General features: G+C 44.9%; 1 protein-coding gene across 3 annotated transcripts in view; it reads left to right on the top strand.

Annotated features, from left to right (window-relative positions):
* Window positions 1-19246, top strand: part of FSHR (follicle stimulating hormone receptor) — a 165716-nt gene that overhangs the window by 139233 nt on the left and 7237 nt on the right. For all 3 annotated transcript variants that reach the window (XM_039532582.1, XM_039532581.1, XM_039532583.1), the window contains one exon: window positions 3049-3234. In XM_039532582.1, the coding sequence (XP_039388516.1) occupies window positions 3049-3234 (186 nt within the window). The remainder of the gene's footprint in view (window positions 1-3048; window positions 3235-19246) is intronic.

Genomic DNA, 19246 nt, shown 5'->3' with positions numbered 1-19246 from the left:
ATGTTTGCAATAAAATTTCCCTAAGCACGTATGCTTTTGCCTCTGGGCATGCTCACTGCTGCCTCACTCAAGGAGCGATTCACAAACAAGGGAAGATAATAATTCAGCCACCTAACTTGCATGTGGGGGCCACTCAGGTAGGCATGCTCATATGCCACCTACCAGGTCAGGCATCTGAGACAACTTCACACAACAGCTGGGAAAGGGAAGGCCCTCCCTTATAACTTTTAGCACAGTGGTAGGTGTCTCACCTGGGAGTGGGAGAATTGATTTGAAACATCTCCCATGAGTGCTCTAACCACTAAACTATAGAGTGATAATGCTTTCTCTGGCCCAATTATTTAATTAAAGTGGAACAACTTCAATACAAGAGACTGAGGGAGCCCCACATCAGAATATCACATAGCCCAGTGACTAGGGCACTCATCTGAGAAGTGGCTGCTCCCTATTCAGATTCCTTCTCCCGCTCAGGTGGAGGAGGGACTTGAACTGGGGATTTCCCACATCCTGAATGAGTACCCTAACCTTTGGGCTAAAGATAATCAAGGAGGTCCTGCTCCACCCCAGTTGTTTTGATTTGGATCCCACGCTCAATATAGGGGGCCAAACACCTATCTTCCCATTTGTGCACTGTGAAGCAGAGAGAGTTCAGGCGGTAGAGTTGCATTCCTATCTCCATGGGGGATAAAGGGATTAGCACACACCATTTTGATTGTCATCTAGTTTAGGTGGCTTGCTGCCTACCATTTTGGCTTTGCTAATCCCATTCCAAGGCACCTATCCCATTCATCATATAGGAGCTTGGGTGCCTATCACAGACTTTGTTGATTGCATTGTGTCTTGTGCCTAAAAGTTATGTGCTTAAAAGTTAGGTTCTGCAACACTCAGCATCAAGTCTCTTCATTGCTGTCATTCTACATTTCCAGCCACAGGTGCAATCTGGACACAAAAATTGCTACCACCAAAAAACATATTTGCTCATGCAACTTGGGTAATTGCTTGAGCAAACGTAGTTAGGGGTGTGGTTACCTAGTGGGTGCATACAAATCGCTGTTTGTGAGCTTAGATGCAAACTTTTCTGGGCATGATTCTTTTACAGGTATATTTGTTTTGCCCTTCACAGATTATTTGACTCTAAATGTGAATGTCATTCACACCAATTGTATGACATTTGATCTCCCCAACTGTTGGTGGCCACTAGATGTATCTTATAATAAAAATAACTTGTGCCTATTGTGTAATTTATATCAAATGAAATATTGCCATGGTATAGGAAAGTTATCGGTGAAATAGAGACTGAATGTTTTGAGGATGGAGAAAAGCTATGCTTCCAAATTAGGTCAGCTCATCTACTTCATTAGGGCAAGCTCTTTTCTTTGATAACACAAGACAGAGAACATAACAATGTGGGGCACATATCTGACACTGGAGGAAGGACTGGGCAACATGTTGCTTGGATCATTTTACTGCTATTGTTAAACAAAGCAGCATCCTCCCCTGCTTTCCCATGTTGATGGACACAGCATATACAGTAGGCAGATGGCCCAGCTGGGCATGCCCCGTCATTAGCAGATAGTGCCTCATATGAGATGTGTTATGCCAACTATAACTCTCTAGAACACTAGGGAGAAATCCTGCACTGCTCCTTGACTGCAGGTGAAGGGCCACTGGCATCCTTTCAGTATCTGTGCAGCACAAGGAAGGATTTTGTGTTTGCATCACAGGATATTTTCCCTCTCGTTGCCAGTCTAGTTCTTTTTATAATAACTTTATAGTTGCAGCCTCCATCACTACCTTTGATAGTCCATTTCACAAAGTAACTGCCTTCCACATAAATACATTTATTTGCACCTCTGTAATGCTTGCTCTCTTCTTAGCTTCAGTCTCTTCTCTCTCTCCTTTTTGAACCTGTTACCCTCTGGAAATGTTTTGTTGTTTTCACGCCTAGGAATTTGAAGCTCATTTTTTTAATGAACAAAACTTAATTTTCCCAAACTTTCCACAAAGTTGTTACCCCGCATATACCTATCTGTTGCCTTCTGCATTTTGTTCCAGTTCCTCATTTTCTTTCCCATAATAAATTGTCCAGGATTGTCCATAATAATAATTCAGGTGTGATTTCATCAGCCCTTTTTGTAGTGCCATAATAATTTTCCTCACTGATTGGTGCATTTCAGTATTTCCTAAACCCTGCCTCACAAAGAGCTAATGGTTTTCAGTTGTTATGTACCAGATCCTTTACTGCTACTAGAGAGTGTAGATTATTTGTCTTCTATTTTTAATGAGTCTATAATACTCAACAGTAGTCTTCAATGAACATCAGCTCGGCTCTCCCACTTTAAGCCCAGTCTCTCTTTTTTTCTTTGATACTGACCCACTCAATAATTTTTTCATCATCTACAAGCAGGCACACATTTGGGTTTGTTTCCTCCTCCTTTTCGTTGATTTATAGTTTCAAAAAGATTGGACTTAATGTCCGCTACTGATCTTCCCTTCTTAGCATTTTCTTTCCACCTGATTTGTATCCTTGTGCTGGTATATTTCAACTTTGGTTACTAAAGCAATTTTTTTATCCAGGCTAGAATTTCACCATCAATAGCTTCTTTATAATGTTATAAGCAGTTTCTTTCATTCTTTTTTATGCACTGCTCTGTTACAACCCTTCTTGAAGCCCAGTTATATGGTTTTTTGTTTCACACTTGTTGACTCTTATTGTCACCATCTCAAGGAAATTAATCCTAGTTGTTAAGCATGCTTTCCCCCTTCAAAGACCAAGCCATGACTGTCTTTGATGTCTGTACCTGTCCAAATCTTCTCTTATTTTGTTTCACATCAGTGATTTTTAGAATCTTTCCAAGGCAGACGTCAGATGTACGAAATGAGAAATTACAACGTCATCCTCTGATCCTGTTTTCAATGTGGCTGTCCAAACAGCTTCTTTCCAATCACTAGCCTCTTATAATGCAGGAGCCAAAAATGTCTCTAAATTGAGGGATGGGAAAGGGTTGTTAATTTACCTCTTTGCTGAGATTATTATATGTCTTAAAGGGATATTTCAAAGACAAGAATCAGTTTCCTGCCTGCCTCTGGATTAGAAAATATTAAGAAGCTAAGAGCACGATCTACCTACCATTTGAAAAAGCTGCCTGCCTTAGAGAAGTTTGTTGCACTGATTGAGGCTAACCTCACCTATCCTAGCCATTGCTGTGCATTCACAAATTGGAAAAGACAAATGTGAGTACTTTCATTTTTCTTTGCATTTCTGACTGTTGATGGGGAATCAAAAAATTAAACTTAATCCATGGAAAAGAGATTAAAGCTAGGTATGGAGTTTTTTCCGAAGTATTTATAATACAAATACATTTGTATATACGGAGAGCAAAGCACATATTAGGGGCCAGATAATCTGCTGCTGTAAATGGTCATACCTGCATTAACAGTAGTTAGTTGCAGTACATTCAATAAGGTCCAATGGGCTTTGCTCAGGTGGGCCCTTCAGGAGTCACATTGAAGCCCTTGCAGAGGAGACAATTTTCTAACCTGTTGTGAGAGGCAGCCAGAGAGACAACAGGGTGAAATTCTGAACCCATTGAAGTCAGTGGGAGTTTTGGCTTTGACTTCAGCAGGTTGATCATAAGGAGTGATGGAAATAATGGACCCAAGGTGGCACAAAAATGCACATATTGATCATACACTAACATAAATGTTGTAGGGATACTGTATTTATCCACAGATTTAAATGTCCTGATACGTATGTATTGATACACATGTTTAAATCCCTGATCCTTAAATGGGATCTGCTACTGGACCCTGTGGAATCTCACTGAAGTCAGGCAGGGGAGTGATCTTTTCAGGCTCCTAAATCAGTTTGTCTTCTTGCTTCTAGCTTGCCATCAGCAGAATGCATTGAGTCTTCGCAGGTTCTCAAGTATTTTCATGTCATCAGGTATTCTTAAAGTTCTGCGCATTTATTAGTTTAATCAACCCATAGATCCCCTCAGAACAATCCACATTCTAGTTGTCCAGAATCTTTGTTCAGACATGGCCTATATATAGGGCTCGACAGAAAATTAAAACAAAACAAAAATTACAAAGCCCTTAGACTACTACACTAATTTAAATTGTATACTTTTTATTAATACTAATTTCATCAGGCAGTGAAAAACATTTGGGCTCCCTTGTGATGGCAGATAATAAATATCACCTTCAGACACTACAGTGCTATTTGTCTTAAGAATATGAGTCTAATGGTTGAGGCTATAATAATAAGGGGAAAATCTGGCAGAAATCATTATTCATTGTCCAGTGTGACTCCAGAATACTGGACTCTTTGGTGGGAGAGTTTATCAAATGGTGATATTTTCACCTATATCTCCAGTTACCAGGCTTCTGTGGTTAATAAACAGGAATGGGTCTGATCCTGCCACCTTGAAGCTAATGGGAGCTTTGCCATTGATTTCAGTGGAAGCAGGATTAGACTCAATTTCTTCACTTGGTGGTGAATGAATTCTATGTTTTCCTTTCCCTCAAAAGAAGGATTTAGTCAGGTTTCATGATCAGCTACAATATCCAGTTATTTGGTGTTTGTAATACAGCAGCTAGAAATGCCCATGTTTGTGTTGTATTGTGGTGTTTCCAGCAGGAACTGTATCTCATGATGGAAGAAATATCTTTGGAGCTAAAAATGAGGCAGTGCTACAAAAGCAAAAGACAGCAGAACTGCATTAAAATTCCTCTCACTGACCTCTCAAAGCTCTGTTATCTCCCATTAGAAAAAGTGTTTGCTTGTCAAGACGTATTTCCTTTCTTAAGAAAAACAAATATTTGCTCAACATCATCATAGTACTTGTCTCTCTCACACAGAAGATAGTTTGTGGTTTACTGTGGCTCCAGAAAGAAATCTGTATTCCAATCCCTGCTCCAGAGAATATGCCTATGTCTACACTACAAAATTATGTCAACCTAACTTAGCCTGGCATACAGCCACCACAGTTATGAAACCACTTATGTGTGTGCACACTTAGGTAATTAAAAAAAAAGGTAATAATTGGAGATATACCAATCTCCTAGAGCTGGAAGGGACCTTGAAAGGTCATTGAGTCCAGCCCCCTACCTTCACTAGCAGGACCAATTTTTGCCCCAGGTCCTTAAGAGGCCTCCTCAAGGATTGAACTTACAACCCTGGGTTTAGCAGGCCAATGCTCAAACCACTGAGCTATCCCTCCCCCACAACACTTGGCTCCTTGTGTCAGTGATACACATCCTCTTTAGGAGCGATTGTGTCAATTGTATTGGCAGTGTGCACCATTGAGCAATGGCTCCTGAAAGCCAGTAACAGTCAGGACAAATTGCTTAAACATGGCAGTTACTGCCCAAGGCTGGGTTTTTCCACCTCTAAGGCAAACCAAACCAGCCAGACAAAGAGGACTTTGGTCTCACCCCACTGGCTAACCACAAGTCACACAAGCAATTCCCTTAGACACTCCAGTTTCCCTGTATCACCACCAATGCCACTCATTATGGGGACAAATGGTTATGAAAACCAATACCCCAGTAAAAGAAAAAAGGTTCTCTCAATCCCAAAGAATCAAGCCCCAGACCCAGATCAATATACAAATCAGATCTTACCCACAAATCACGCTGTTGCCAATCCTTTAGAATCTAAAATCTAAAGGTTTATTCATAAAAGGAAAAAGATATATATGAGTGCTAGAATTGGTTAAATGGAATCAATTATATACAGTAATGGCAAAGTTCTTGGTTCAGGCTTGTAGCAGTGATAGAATAAACTGCAGGTTCAAATCAAGTCTCTGGAGTACATCCCCCACTGGGATGGGTCATTCAGTCCTTTGTATAGAGCTTCCATTTGTAGCAAAGTCCCTCCAGAAGTAAGAAGCAGGATTGAAGACAAGATGGAGATGAGGCATCAGCCTTTTATAGTCTTTTCCAGGTGTAAGAGCACCTCTTTGTTCTTACTGTGGAAAGTTACAGCAAAATGGAGTCTGGAGTCACATGGGCAAGTTCCTGCATACTTTGCTGAGTTACAGGCCTATCTGCCTTCTCTCAGTGGGTCAATTGTGTAGCTCATGGTCCTTAATGGGCCATCAAGCAGGCTAGGCAGAGCTAACATCAACTTGTCTGGGATGTTTCCAAGAAGCATAGCATAAGTCTGAAATACAGACAGTATAGCCAATATTCATAACTTCAACTACAAAAATAACACAGGCATACAGACAGCATAATCATAACCAGCCAACCATAACCTTGTCTTAGACACCTTATATGACCCCTTTTACATAAGATTTAGTGACACTACAGGACCTTGATTACAACCATGTTCTATATGGTCCCAGATTATATCAATAACATCATAGCAGGTGAAAGGGGATGGCCTGCCCTAGAGGAATTGCCAGGGTTTTACTAAGGGTTTTCCTCTGACCTTTGGAAAACTTCCCCAGGATATACTAACTCTGTTGACCCTTGGGAGGACACAGATAGAGCATTTAAATCAAAGTATTGACACACAGGTATTAATTCTTCAAAAAACAACATAATCTTTATTCAATATACCTATATTCCCCAATACAATAAACCTTAAAAGCATCTATCAAGAAACAATTCTGTTAGCACAGGTATGCAAATCAAAGTACCCAATACCGCAATACCATAGAGTTGGAAATGGCTTTCAAGTGGTTACATTCTACATACAATTATCAGTCACATGTAGAATGCTGACAGCAAGTTCTTACTTAAACATTAAAACTGTATACAGAGTAATAAACTAGGGATGCAAAGCGATTAAAAAAATTAATCACAAAAAATATTTTAATCGTAATTAATTTTTTGACTTAATCATGTGAGTTGACTGTTATTAATCGACAGCCCTATAACAAACATACATGCACAAACATCCAACTTTATTATCTCAAGCATACACACTCATGCATCCTATTGGTTCCTTATACTACGGTCATCATGCTTACTTATCCGCAATCTTCTTTCCCGCTCATCTGTTTATGGTCCTTTTGCTCTGTCACGGCTACTTCTGAACTATTACTGCTGCTGCAGCTCCTCCCTTTTTCAGTGATTTCAGCTCATTTCTGATCTTTCTTCTTCCTCTCCTGCTTCTGTGCCTGCTATTATCTTGACTGACTCAAGCCTGTCAGCTCTCTGCCTTAGATACAGGTTTTGGAATATTCAGATTGGTTGCTTCCTCAATCCTTATATACAGGTTGTTTTCTCAATCCTTTGGTCTATTCTGATTGGTTGTTTACTCAGTCATTATGATTAGCAAACCTATCCACCAGTCATCTTTAAGCCTTCCCTGTTCTTATGAACCAATCACAGCTGTTGAACTCATCTGTCAATCAAAGCCGGACCTGATTGAAAACCTGCACCATGCTTAACTGACCGCTCCCTTCAGGTTTTGGAGTGACCTTTACCTAACCTCAGTCCACACCCTGCCTACCAACACACCAGTCACTGGCAGAACTGTTCAAAACTACCAGCTTACAGTCCTTGGCTGTATGTCAACATTGACTGCACCCTTAAAATTACCAGACTTATAAAACTATAAATCATCACCTTATTTCTTTAATATATACTAGTAATTCCTCGCTTAATGTTGTAGTTATATTCCTGAAAAAATGCTACTTTAATCAAAACAATGTTAAGCAAATCCAATTTCCCTATAAGAATTAATGGAAAGAGGGGATATTAGGTTCCAGGGAAATTTTTTAAGCTTGGTTGAGGTGGTGGAGTCAGAGAGTGGAAGAGGGTGGATATTTCCCAGGGAATGCCTTATTGCTGAATGATGAACTAGCACTCTGCTGAGCCCTCAAGGGTTAACACGTTGTGAATGTAGCATCACACTCTACAAAGCAGCACCAATGGAGGGAGGAGACACATCATGGCAGAGAGAGACAGAGACACCCACCATGGGTGTGTGTGAGAGAGAGAGAGAGAGAGAAAGACCATATGTGTGTGAGAGAGAGACATCCATTACCTCTTTAAGTATGCTGACCGCACTCTAAGTACACTGCCTTTTTAAGTAGATCAGCAAGTTGAGACAGCAGCTACTCCCAGCAAGCTCCCTGAGCCCTATCCTGTGTCCCTCCCCTCCCCCCGCTCTGTGGAGATGGGGTGCAGGAATAGGGGGGAGGAGTGGTGGGGAGGGGGACACCCTGATATTAGCTCCCCTCTTCCCCCACCACCCTGCACGCAAGCAGGAGACTCATGGGAGCAGCTCCAAGACAGAGGGCAGGAGAAACACATGGCAGTGGGGGAAGGGACAGCTGAACTGCCCGGCAATTGATAGCCTGCTGGGCGGCTACCTCACAGGGAACTTGGGAAACCTGTTAGGGGGGCTGCTGGTCCACCCTGGTTCCAAGCCCCCACCAGCTAGCTCCAATGGACTGCTTTTTCTGCAAGCAGTGGACAAAGCAGGCGGCTGCCAAACAATGTTATAAGGGAGCATTGCGCAACTTTAAACGAGCATGTTCTCTAATTGATCAGCAACTTAACAATGAAACAACATTAACCGGGATGATGTTAAGTGAGGAGTTACTGAATTTATTAACTCTTACTGTTATGGTCTACTGTTGCCACCCTATTTCCCCTTTTCAGTTAATGATGGCAAAGCAGGTTTTTTTTTATTTTTGAGTGCTGTGCTTGGCAACAAAATACAGCAGCTCAAAACCCTTCATATCACCTCAGGAAGGTGGTGTTATTAAGGCCTTTGTCTACACTACACATTTTTTTTTACAAAAGTCAGCTTTCATCAACAAAACAGTGGGGGTGTACAGACTACAATGCTCCTCATAAGAACATAAGAACATAAGAAAGGCCGTACCGGGTCAGACCAAAGGTCCATCTAGCCCAGTATCTGTCTACCGACAGTGGCCAATGCCAGGTGCCCCTGAGGGAGTGAACCTAACAGGCAATGATCAAATGATCTCTCTCCTGCCATCCATCTCCATCCTCTGACGAACAGAGGCTAGGGACACCATTCTTACCCATCCTGGCTAATAGCCATTTATGGACTTAGCCACCATGAATTTATCCAGTCCCCTTTTAAACATTGTTATAGTCCTAGCCTTCACAACCTCCTCAGGTAAGGAGTTCCACAAGTTGACTGTGCGCTGCGTGAAGAAGAACTTCCTTTTATTTGTTTTAAACCTGCTGCCTATTAATTTCATTTGGTGACCCCTAGTTCTTGTATTATGTGAATAAGTAAATAACTTTTCCTTATCCACTTTCTCAACATCACTCATGATTTTATATACCTCTATCATGTCCCCCCTTAGTCTTCTCTTTTCCAAACTGAAGAGTCCTAGCCTCTTTAATCTTTCCTCATATGGGACCTTCTCTAAACCCCTAATCATTTTAGTTGCTCTTTTCTGAACCTTTTCTAGTGCTAGAATATCTTTTTTGAGGTGAGGAGACCACATCTGTACACAGTATTCGAGATGCGGGCGTACCATGGATTTATATAAGGGCAATAATATATTCTCAGTCTTATTCTCTATCCCCTTTTTAATGATTCCTAACATCCTGTTTGCTTTTTGACCGCCTCTGCACACTGCGTGACATCTTCAGAGAACTATCCACGATAACTCCAAGATCTTTTTCCTGACTCGTTGTAGCTAAATTAGCCCCCATCATGTTGTATGTATAGTTGGGGTTATTTTTTCCAATGTGCATTACTTTACATTTATCCACATTAAATTTCATTTGCCATTTTGTTGCCCAATCACTTAGTTTTGTGAGATCTTTTTGAAGTTCTTCACAATCTGCTTTGGTCTTAACTATCTTGAGTAGTTTAGTATCATCTGCAAACTTTGCCACCTCACTGTTTACCCCTTTCTCCAGATCATTTATGAATAAATTGAATAGGATTGGTCCTAGGACTGACCCTTGGGGAACACCACTAGTTACCCCTCTCCATTCTGAGAATTTACCATTAATTCCTACCCTTTGTTCCCTGTCCTTTAACCAGTTCTCAATCCATGAAAGGACCTTTCCTTTTATCCCATGACAGCTTAATTTACGTAAGAGCCTTTGGTGAGGGACCTTGTCAAAGGCTTTCTGGAAATCTAAGTACACTATGTCCACCGGATCCCCCTTGTCCACATGTTTGTTGACCCCTTCAAAGAACTCTAATAGATTAGTAAGACACGATTTCCCTTTACAGAATGCTCCTCCCACTGATTTAACTCTCCTGCTACACCAACAAAATAAAACCACCTGAATGAGAGGTATAGAGCTTTTTGCGACAAAGTTTGATCAATTCAGTGTAAGTGTAAATAGTGTGCTTGCTTATGTCACTCTAATTAGCCTCCAGGAGGTGTCCCACAATGCCCATCATGACCACTCTGGTCAACAGTTTGAAATCGCTGCCCTGAGGTTACACAGCCATGTACCTCTCCCCCATTTAAAGGCCTGGGAATTTAAAAAATTCATCTTCCTGTTTGCTCAGCATGGACAGTTCACACCGTATCTTCCCAACTAACCATGCCAGCTTTCAGCAGTGGATGCGCTTTCACCTGGATCTGCTGAGTCTGTGGGAAGAGGAGGCTGTGCAGTCACAGCTTCACTCAAGCTGTAGGAAATTTGATAGCTACAGGCTCATTGATAGTGAGATGCAAGAAAAGGGGCATAAAAAGGGACACACAGCAGTATTGTGCTAAGATCAAGGCGCTGAGGCAGGTGTACCAGAAGGCAAGGGAGGCCAACCGTTGATCTGGTGCGGTGCCGAAAACAAGGTGCTTCCACAAGGAACTGCCTGCCATCTTTGCTGGTGACCCGATCTTGACCACCAAGAGCCCTGTGGACACTTTAGGGGGCACTAGAGGTAGCGGCCAGTGGAGTCAACCCCAAGGACAAAGTAGTAGATGAGGAAATTGAATTGGAGGAGGATGTGGAACACATGACAGGGTCGTTCAGTGTCATGGTGCATCAGGACCTCTTTTTTACTCCGGAGGGGTCTAGCAGTCCCAGCAGTCCAGCTCTGGTGTACATGAAGCAGGGGATGCAAGCTCTGGTAAGCATGCATTTTGCTTTGATACTGCATGGTGAGGGGAGATTGAGCTCCCATGTACATTGTTATATGACAGAGGAGGGATAAGGAACAGAAATTAACAAATGAGCTGTCATAAACAGATAGTTAAGGGTTAAGGTCTCTTTTACCTGTAAAGGGTTAACAAGCAGTAACCTGACGAACACCTGACCAGAGGACCAATCAAGGGACAAGATAATTTCAAATCTCTGTGGAGGGAAGTCTTTGTCTGTGTTCTTTGTTGGGGTTTTTGTTCTTTCTTTGGATCTAAGAGAGGCCAGACATATTTCCAGACTCTCCAAGTTTTCCTGAAGTATTTTCTACTATTCAGTATTGTGAGTATTAGAAAGGCGGATTAGTCTTATAATTAATTTTTACATTTGCAATTGTGTGTTTGCTGGAGAAATATCTTATTTCTGTTTGCTGTTACTTTGATTATTCTGAGATGGGGGGGGGGGAAGTCTCTCCAGGTTTATAAGCTAGACCCTGTATATTTTCCACCCTGGTGTTACAGAGATAGTGTACTTTCTTTCTTTCTTTTAATAATTTTTTTTTCTTTTTTAGAACCTAATTGATTTCTTCCCTTGTTTGGAATCTCAGGGGAAGGGACGGGGGAGAGGGAATCCCTCTTTGTTTGATTCAAGGAGTTTGAATCAAGGTATCTCTCCCAACGAATAGGGGAGGGGGGAAGAAGGTGGGGGGAATGGTTTATTTACCTTTGTGTTGAGATTCAAGGAGTTTGGATCTGTGTTCCCCAGGGAAAGTTTGGGGGAACAGGGAGTGTGCTAGACACTGGAACTTCTTGCTGGTGGCAGTGTACCAGATCTAAACTAGGATTTAAGTTTAGAGGAGTCCATGCAGGTCCCCATCTTGTGGACGCTAGAGTTCAAAGTGGGAAATAAACCTATGACATGAACCTACGCAGCTATGCAGTGGAAAAGTTTGTTAATGTACACTGGGATGTCTTGGGAATCCTCCATAGTGATATCTAGGAAACTTTCCTATAGGTATTCTGCAATCCGATGCCAAAGGTCCATTGGCAGAGCTTCCTTGTTTCTTCCCTGAAGAAAACTTTGCCATGGCAACCAGCAATATTTCTGCAGGGACCAAAGCAGCATACAGACCTGGTCGGAAGCTGCACATGTGGAGGAGATGCACTTTTGCATTCTGGGTTCCCTCAAGAGTGAGATATTGGGTTTGATTACCCTAACTGGCACCAGGAAAAGGGTGCCTGTAAGGGTGCAGACTCACTCCTGTGGTGCCTCCTGCTGGTTGTCCTCAGGAATTAGCTCATTTTCCTGCAGGCCGGTGATCCGCATTACCTCACTCTGGCCCCTGTGTCCTTCCCGGACCCAGTGCTTGTTGTCTGGGGTGCTGCCCCCTGGCAGTAATCCCTCACAGCTCTGGGTCTCCCCCTCCCAGGGGAACTCCCACCCACTATCCCCACTTCGCCTCAGTTTTGGCTACTGCCAGTCCTCATCCTAAAAACATATGGATTCCCTCCGAAAGTTATTAACATCCTCAAAGATATGTATGCAGATAATAAGTGTTGTGTTCGCCATGAAGGACAGCGGAGCGAGTGGTTCCATGTGAGAACGGGAGTTAGACAAGGGTGTGTTATTTCGCCCATCCTATTTCTTGTGGTTATAGACTGGGTGATGCGGAAAGCCACCGAAGATAGGCCAAGAGGGATCGCATGGGGACCGTCTGGTCATATTGAAGATTGTGACTTTGAGGATGACATCGCCCTGATTTCAAGCTCTCAGATGGACCTCCAAGAGAAGACTGATAGAGTAGGTAGAGCAGCAAGGTGCGTGGGACTTAATATCCACGCCGGTAAGAGCAAAACAATGAAAGTAAAAACAGCCAGCTCGACGACGACAGTAGTATGTGACGTAGAATTGGAGGAGGTGAACGATTTTAAATATCTTGGTAGTTACATATTGGCTGATGGTAATATTCAGAAGGAGATATCTACCAGAATCGGTCTTGCAGCAACTGCATTCTATAGACTTCAGAACATTTGGAGGTCGGCCATCTTGCAAATGAAAAACAAGGTAGAGATCTACAGGTCGAACGTCCGCTCTGTGTTGCTTTATGCGGCAGAAACATGGAGGACCACCAAGAAGATAGAAAGTCGGCTTCAGGGTTTTGAAGGAAGGTGTCTTAGGCGAATTCTTAACATACACTGGCCGCAGCGTATCACCAATGTTGAAGTGAGACGATTAACGGGCATTAACAACATAGTGGATGAAGCCAAACAACGAAGATGGAGATGGTTGGGGCATGTGTTGAGAATGGGTGCTGATAGACACCCTCATATTGCCCTACGATGGACACCACAAGGAAGAAGGAGGAGAGGTAGACCATTGGGGACGTGGCGAAGGACCATTGAAGAGGAAATGAAAGGCATGGGAATGAAGTGGGATGAAATTTGCTGCCTCGCTCAAGAACGAAATGAATGGAGGAGAATGGTTGACGCCGTATGCTCCACTGGGAGTGAATAAGAGGAAGAAGAAGAAGTCCTCATCTAGCCCCCATTCACTGGGGCAGACTGCAGTGTATCAGCCACTCATCATAGGCAAGGGGGGTTGGACCTGCTGGCTTTGCCTGCTCGTGGGCTGCCCCTTTGCAACCCCGGTACCTAATAGGCCTCACCAGGCCTGCAGCCTGGGGCTTTCCTAGGCCGGAGCCTCCCCGGATCCGTTGGCCTGTCCCCATCCCTGCTCCCCTCCAGGTACCTAGTTAAGCTCCCTGCAGCCAGGCCCTTCTCCCTCTGAATGCAGAGAGAGAGTATGTGTCTGCCCCTGGCTTCCCTGCCTTTATAGGGCCAGCTGAGTCTTTTGGGGGCATGACCATAGTTGAGACTGCCTCCAAATCAGCCCAGCCTAAGGCTCCTAGCCCCAGCCCTCTCCAAGGGCTAGCTATTAACCCCTTTCAGGCCAGGAGCAGGTAACCACCCCGCAACAGTGCTAATATTCAGAATACTCTCCCTAGGCGTGTGTAGTGTCCCTCTTTGCAAACAACCCTCTGTCCCTTCTTGCCCATTCTCTCTTCCCAACTCTCCCCGCCGAGCCAAACTCACCATATTTCAGACTCTCACCAAGCTGTGTGCTAGAAAAGGGACAATGAGAAATAGGTATGTTTAACTTTTGTGATTCACAGCTGTGAGAGAACTCATAATACTGTCTCTGTTCATTGTATCTTTGACTTCAGCAGATTATCCTTGAGGACCCAGTCCTCCACATTGGCGGAGTTCCTCCACCAGATAAGGCAGCGAACAGGGGTGAGCTGGAGCTGGTTCGCACCGGTTCCAAGAACCGGTTGTTAAATTTAGAAGTGGTTTTAGAACCGCTTGTTAACTGGCTTCCCTGCAAGAGAAGCTTGACGGGCTCTGGCCGGGAAGCGTGTAATTCCTCCTCCCGGCCGCCGGGGGGCGCTGCACTGCAGGAGCCATGTGGGCTGCCTCCTGGCCCTGTTGCTGCTGCTCCTTGGACCTCTGGCCCTGGGGCGCCTGCTGCTGCCTGGTGAGTCCCCGGCCGCGCCCTGCTGCTCGGGCTGCTCCCAGCCACTCTCCCCGTGTGAGTACTGTGCCCACCCTGCCTTCCCTGCCCACTGCCCGCCCCTGCCTGCACCACGTTGCCCGCCCCTGCCTGCAGCCACCTGCAGCCAGCCCCTGCCTGCAGCCCCTGCCTGCAGCCACCCCCCATCGCACCCCCTGCCCGCAGCCGCCCGCAGCCAGCCCTTGCCCCCCTGCCTGCAGCCACCCCCTGCCCGCAGCCAGCCCTTGCCCCCCCGCCCGCAGCCACCCACAGCCACCCCCTGCCCGCAGCCACCCACAGCCAGCCCCTGCCTGCAGCCACCTGCAGCCAGCCCCTGCCTGCAGCCCCTGCCTGCAGCCCCCCCCCATCGCACCCCCGGCCCGCAGCCGCCCACAGCCACCCCTGCCCGCAGCCAGCCCTTGCCCACCCCCTGCCCGCAGCCACCCACAGCCACCCCCTGCCCGCAGCCACCCACAGCCAGCCCCTGCCTGCAGCCACCCCCTGTCTGCATCACCTGCCCACACCAGTCCCTGTTGCAGCCAGCCCATGTCACACTGTCTGCCTCCAGCTAGCCCTGCCCCACGCCCCGGTCTGCAGCCAGCCCCATGTCCACTGGTGCCCTGCAGTTCTCAGGGTAGTAACCCTGCCCACTTGTTTCAATGAGGAGGGGCAGGGAGCAGCTGGGACCCACACGTGCACACCCTAGGGTGACCAGACAGCAAGTGTGAAAAATTGGGACAGGGGGTGAGGGGTAATAGGAGCCTATATAAGAAAAAGACCCAAAAATTGAGACTGTCCCTATAAAATTGGGACATCTGGTCACCCTAGCAACCCCAAGGGAGTGGCAGGGACCCACACATGTGAAAAGGAGCTCATTTCTAGTTCAGCCCCATCTTTTTAAAAAAGAACTTTAGGTAGGGTTAACATACATCTATATTTTCCTGGACATGTCAGGCTTTTCAGTTCTTAAATCGCTTTTCAGTTCTTAAAAATTCCTCCCAGGAAAATACAGATGTATGGTAACCCTATTGGTACAAAAAATACATGCTGTGGCACATCCCTTAAATCAGAACTTTTTATAGGGAATCGGTTGTTAAGATTTTAGCAGCTCATCACTGACAGTGAACCAGGAGAAATAAGGAGGATATGTTTTGCGAACTGCTGCAGTCAACAGATGCAGCAAATAGTGAAACAAGAACTCGGAGGGATACAATCAATGAAAGACTCAGGCTGGATAGCCTAGAAAGAAGGGCCAGAGAGAGGTGCTCAAGTCCCCTATTACGCTGCAGTCTTAGCACATCCGTGCACGACTCCCCCTGCACCCAATACAGAACTCTGTTCCATGTATTTTAAAGAATCCTTATTGAGGTTGCAGGAACAAACCATCCCGATGTGTAGAAAGAATAGTAAATATGGCAGGCGACCAGCTTGGCTTAACAGTGAAATCCTTGCTGATCTTAAACACAAAAAAGAAGCTTACAAGAAGTGGAACATTAGACAAATGACCAGGGAGGAGTATAAAAATATTGCTCAGGCATGCAGGAGTGAAATCACACTTCGAGTTGCAAGAGATGTTAAGAATAATAAGAAGGTTTCTTAAGGTATGTTAGCAACAAGAAGAAGGTAAAGGAAAGTGTGGGCCCCTTACTGAATGAGAGAGGCAACCTAGTGACAGAAGATGTGGTAAAAGCTAATGTACTCAATGCTTTTTTTGCCTCTATCTTCAAAAACAAGGTGAGCTCCCAGACTTCTACACTCGGAAGCACAGCATGGGGAGGAGGTGACCAACCTTCTGTGGAGAAAGAAGTGGTTCAGGACTATTTAGAAAAGCTGGACAAGCACAAGTCCATGAGGCCGGATGCGCTGCATCTGAGGGTGCTAAAGGAGTTGGCGGATGTGATTGCAGAGCCATTGGCCATTATCTTTGAAAACTCATGGCGATCAGGGGAGGTCCCAGATGACTGGAAAAAGGCTAATGTAGTGCCTATCTTTAAAAAAGTGAAGAAGGAGGATCTGGAGAACTACAGGCCAGTCAGCCTCACCTCAGTCCTAGAAAAATCATAGAGCAGGTCCTCAAGGAATCAATTCTGAAGCACTTAGAGGAGAGGAAAGTGATCAGGAACAGTCATCATGGATTCACCAAGGGCAATTTATGGCTGACTAATCTAATTGCATTCTATGACGAGATAACTGTCTCTATGGATGAGGGGAAAGCAGTGGACATGTTATTCCTTGACTTTAGCAAAGCTTTTGATACGATCTCCCACAGTATTTTTGCCGGAAAGTTAAAGTAGTATGGGCTGGATGAATGGACTAGAAGGTGAATAGAAAGCTGGCTAGATCGTCGGGCTCAACAGGTAGTGATCAATGGCTCCATGTCTAGCTGGCAGCTGGTATCAAGCGGAGTACCCGAAGGATCTGTCCTGGGGCCAGTTTTGTTCAGTATCTTCATTAATGATCTGGAGGACAGCGTGGATTGCACGCTCAGCAAGTTTGCAGATGACACTAAACTGGAAGGAGTGGTAGATACACTGGAGAGTAGAGTTAGGATACAGAGGGACCTAGACAAATTAGAGGATTGGGCCAAAATAAATCTGATCAGGTTCAACAAGGACAAGTACAGAGTCCTGCACTTAGGATGAAAGAATCCCATGCACTGTACAGACCAGGCACCGAACGGCTAGGCTAGCTGGATATGAGTCGACAGTGGGCCCTTGTTGCCAAGGAGGCTAACTGCATTTTGGGCTGTATAAGTGGGAGGATTGCTGGCAGATCAAAGGATGTGATCATTCCCCTCTACTCAGCACTGGTGAGGCCTCATTTGGAGTACTGTGTCCAGTTTTGGGCCCCACACTACAAGAAGGATGTGGACAAATTGGAGAGAGTCCAGCGGAGGGCAACAAAAATGATTAGGGGGCTGGAGCACATGACTTATGAGGAGAGGCTGAGGGAACTGGCATTGTTTAGTCTGCAGAAGAGAAGAATGAGGGGGGATTTGATAGCTGCTTTCAACTACCTGAAAGGGGGTTCCAAAGAGGATGGATCTAGACTGTTCTCAGTGGTAGAAGATGACAGAACAAGGAGTAATGGTCTCAAGTTGCAGAGGGGGAGGTTTAGGTTGGACATTAGGAAAAACTTTTTCATTAGTAGGGTGGTGAAGAACTGGAATGGGTTACCTAGGGAGGTAGTGGAATCTCCTTCCTTAGAGGTTTTTAAGGTCAGGCTTGACAAAGCCCTGGCTGGGATGATTTAGTTGGGTTTGGTCCTGCTTTGAGCAGGGGGTTGGACTAGATGACCTCCTGAGGTCCTTTCCAACCCTGAGATTCTATGATTCTATACCTGAAAGGGGGTTCCAAAGGGGATGGATCTAGACCAGAGGTTCTCAGACTGGGGGTTGGGACTCCTCTGGGGGTCATGAGGTTATTACATGGACCGTCGCAAGCTGTCAGCCTCCACCCCGAACTCCAGTCTGCCTTCAACATTTATAATGGTGTTAAATATATAAAAAGTATTTTAATTTAGGTGAGGGCTCACACTCAGAGGCTTGCTGTGTGAAAGAGCTCACCAGTACAGAAGTTTGAGAACCACTGATCTAGACTGTTGTCAGTGGTATCAAATGACAGAACAAGGAGTAATGGTCTCAAGTGGCAGTGGGGGAGGTTTGGATATTTTTCACCAGGAGGGTGGTGAAGCACTGGAATGGGTTACCTAGGGAGGAGGTGGAATCTCCTTCCTTAGAGGTTTTTAAGGTCAGGCTTGACAAAGCCCTGGCTGGGATGATTTAGTTGGGGATTGGTTCTACTTTGAGCAGGGGGTTGGACTAGATGATTCTAGGCCCTCTTCAAACTCCCCCACCACATTCCTCACATATTCCCAGTCCCTTGCAGTACTCTGTGCACTCCACCCCTGGTTTCACAATGAACGCTGGAGTTACAAGCAGCTGTGAAAACAATAACCGAGAGACTTTTCCTCATTACCATGTCCCCTGTTTGATAAAATGTTTGTGTATTGTCCTGCTATTAAACTTTCATTTTTTAAATAAAATGATTCTTTATTTGTGTCATACACATGTTAGTTGGTGCTGACATTCAAACACAGTGGCTATAGGCAGGAATATTTGCTCAGTACAATTAACGCTCAGGAAGTAGGCACTACAGGGGTCATTCAAGGGAGCAAGCTAATATTGCCTGGCTGAATGCATCACATAAAGACACATTACGGGGAATAATTGTCAAAATGCTCCTTCAAAGCCTTCCTAATTCTAATTCTAATAATCTCCCAGTGTGCCCCTCTAATTGCCATGGTATCCGGCTGCTCAAAATCAGCAGCCAGCCAATCTACCTCAGCGCTTCATCCCTGGGAAACTTTTCCCTTGTCACTTTGCAAATGTTATACAGAAAACAGCAGGCTGCTGTGGCCATCCGAATATTTTCCTCATTGAGGTCTAATCTGCCAAAAAGGCAGGGCTAGTGACCTTATAATCTGCCAAAGGCATATTCAACGATCATTCAGCACCTGCTGAGCCTGTTGTTGAAGCACTCCTTGCTGCTATCTAGGTTCCTGATGTAAGGCTTTATGAGCCACGGGAGGAAGGTGTATGCAGGGGCAAGGATCACTATGGGCATCTCCACATCCCCAGTTTGAATGT

The sequence above is a fragment of the Mauremys reevesii genome, linkage group 3, assembly GCF_016161935.1.
Source record: "Mauremys reevesii isolate NIE-2019 linkage group 3, ASM1616193v1, whole genome shotgun sequence".
In the NCBI taxonomy this organism is placed as follows: Eukaryota; Metazoa; Chordata; order Testudines; family Geoemydidae; genus Mauremys; species Mauremys reevesii.
The sequence above is the reverse complement of the archived record's forward strand: the minus strand, read 5'-3'. Positions and strand labels throughout refer to the sequence as shown.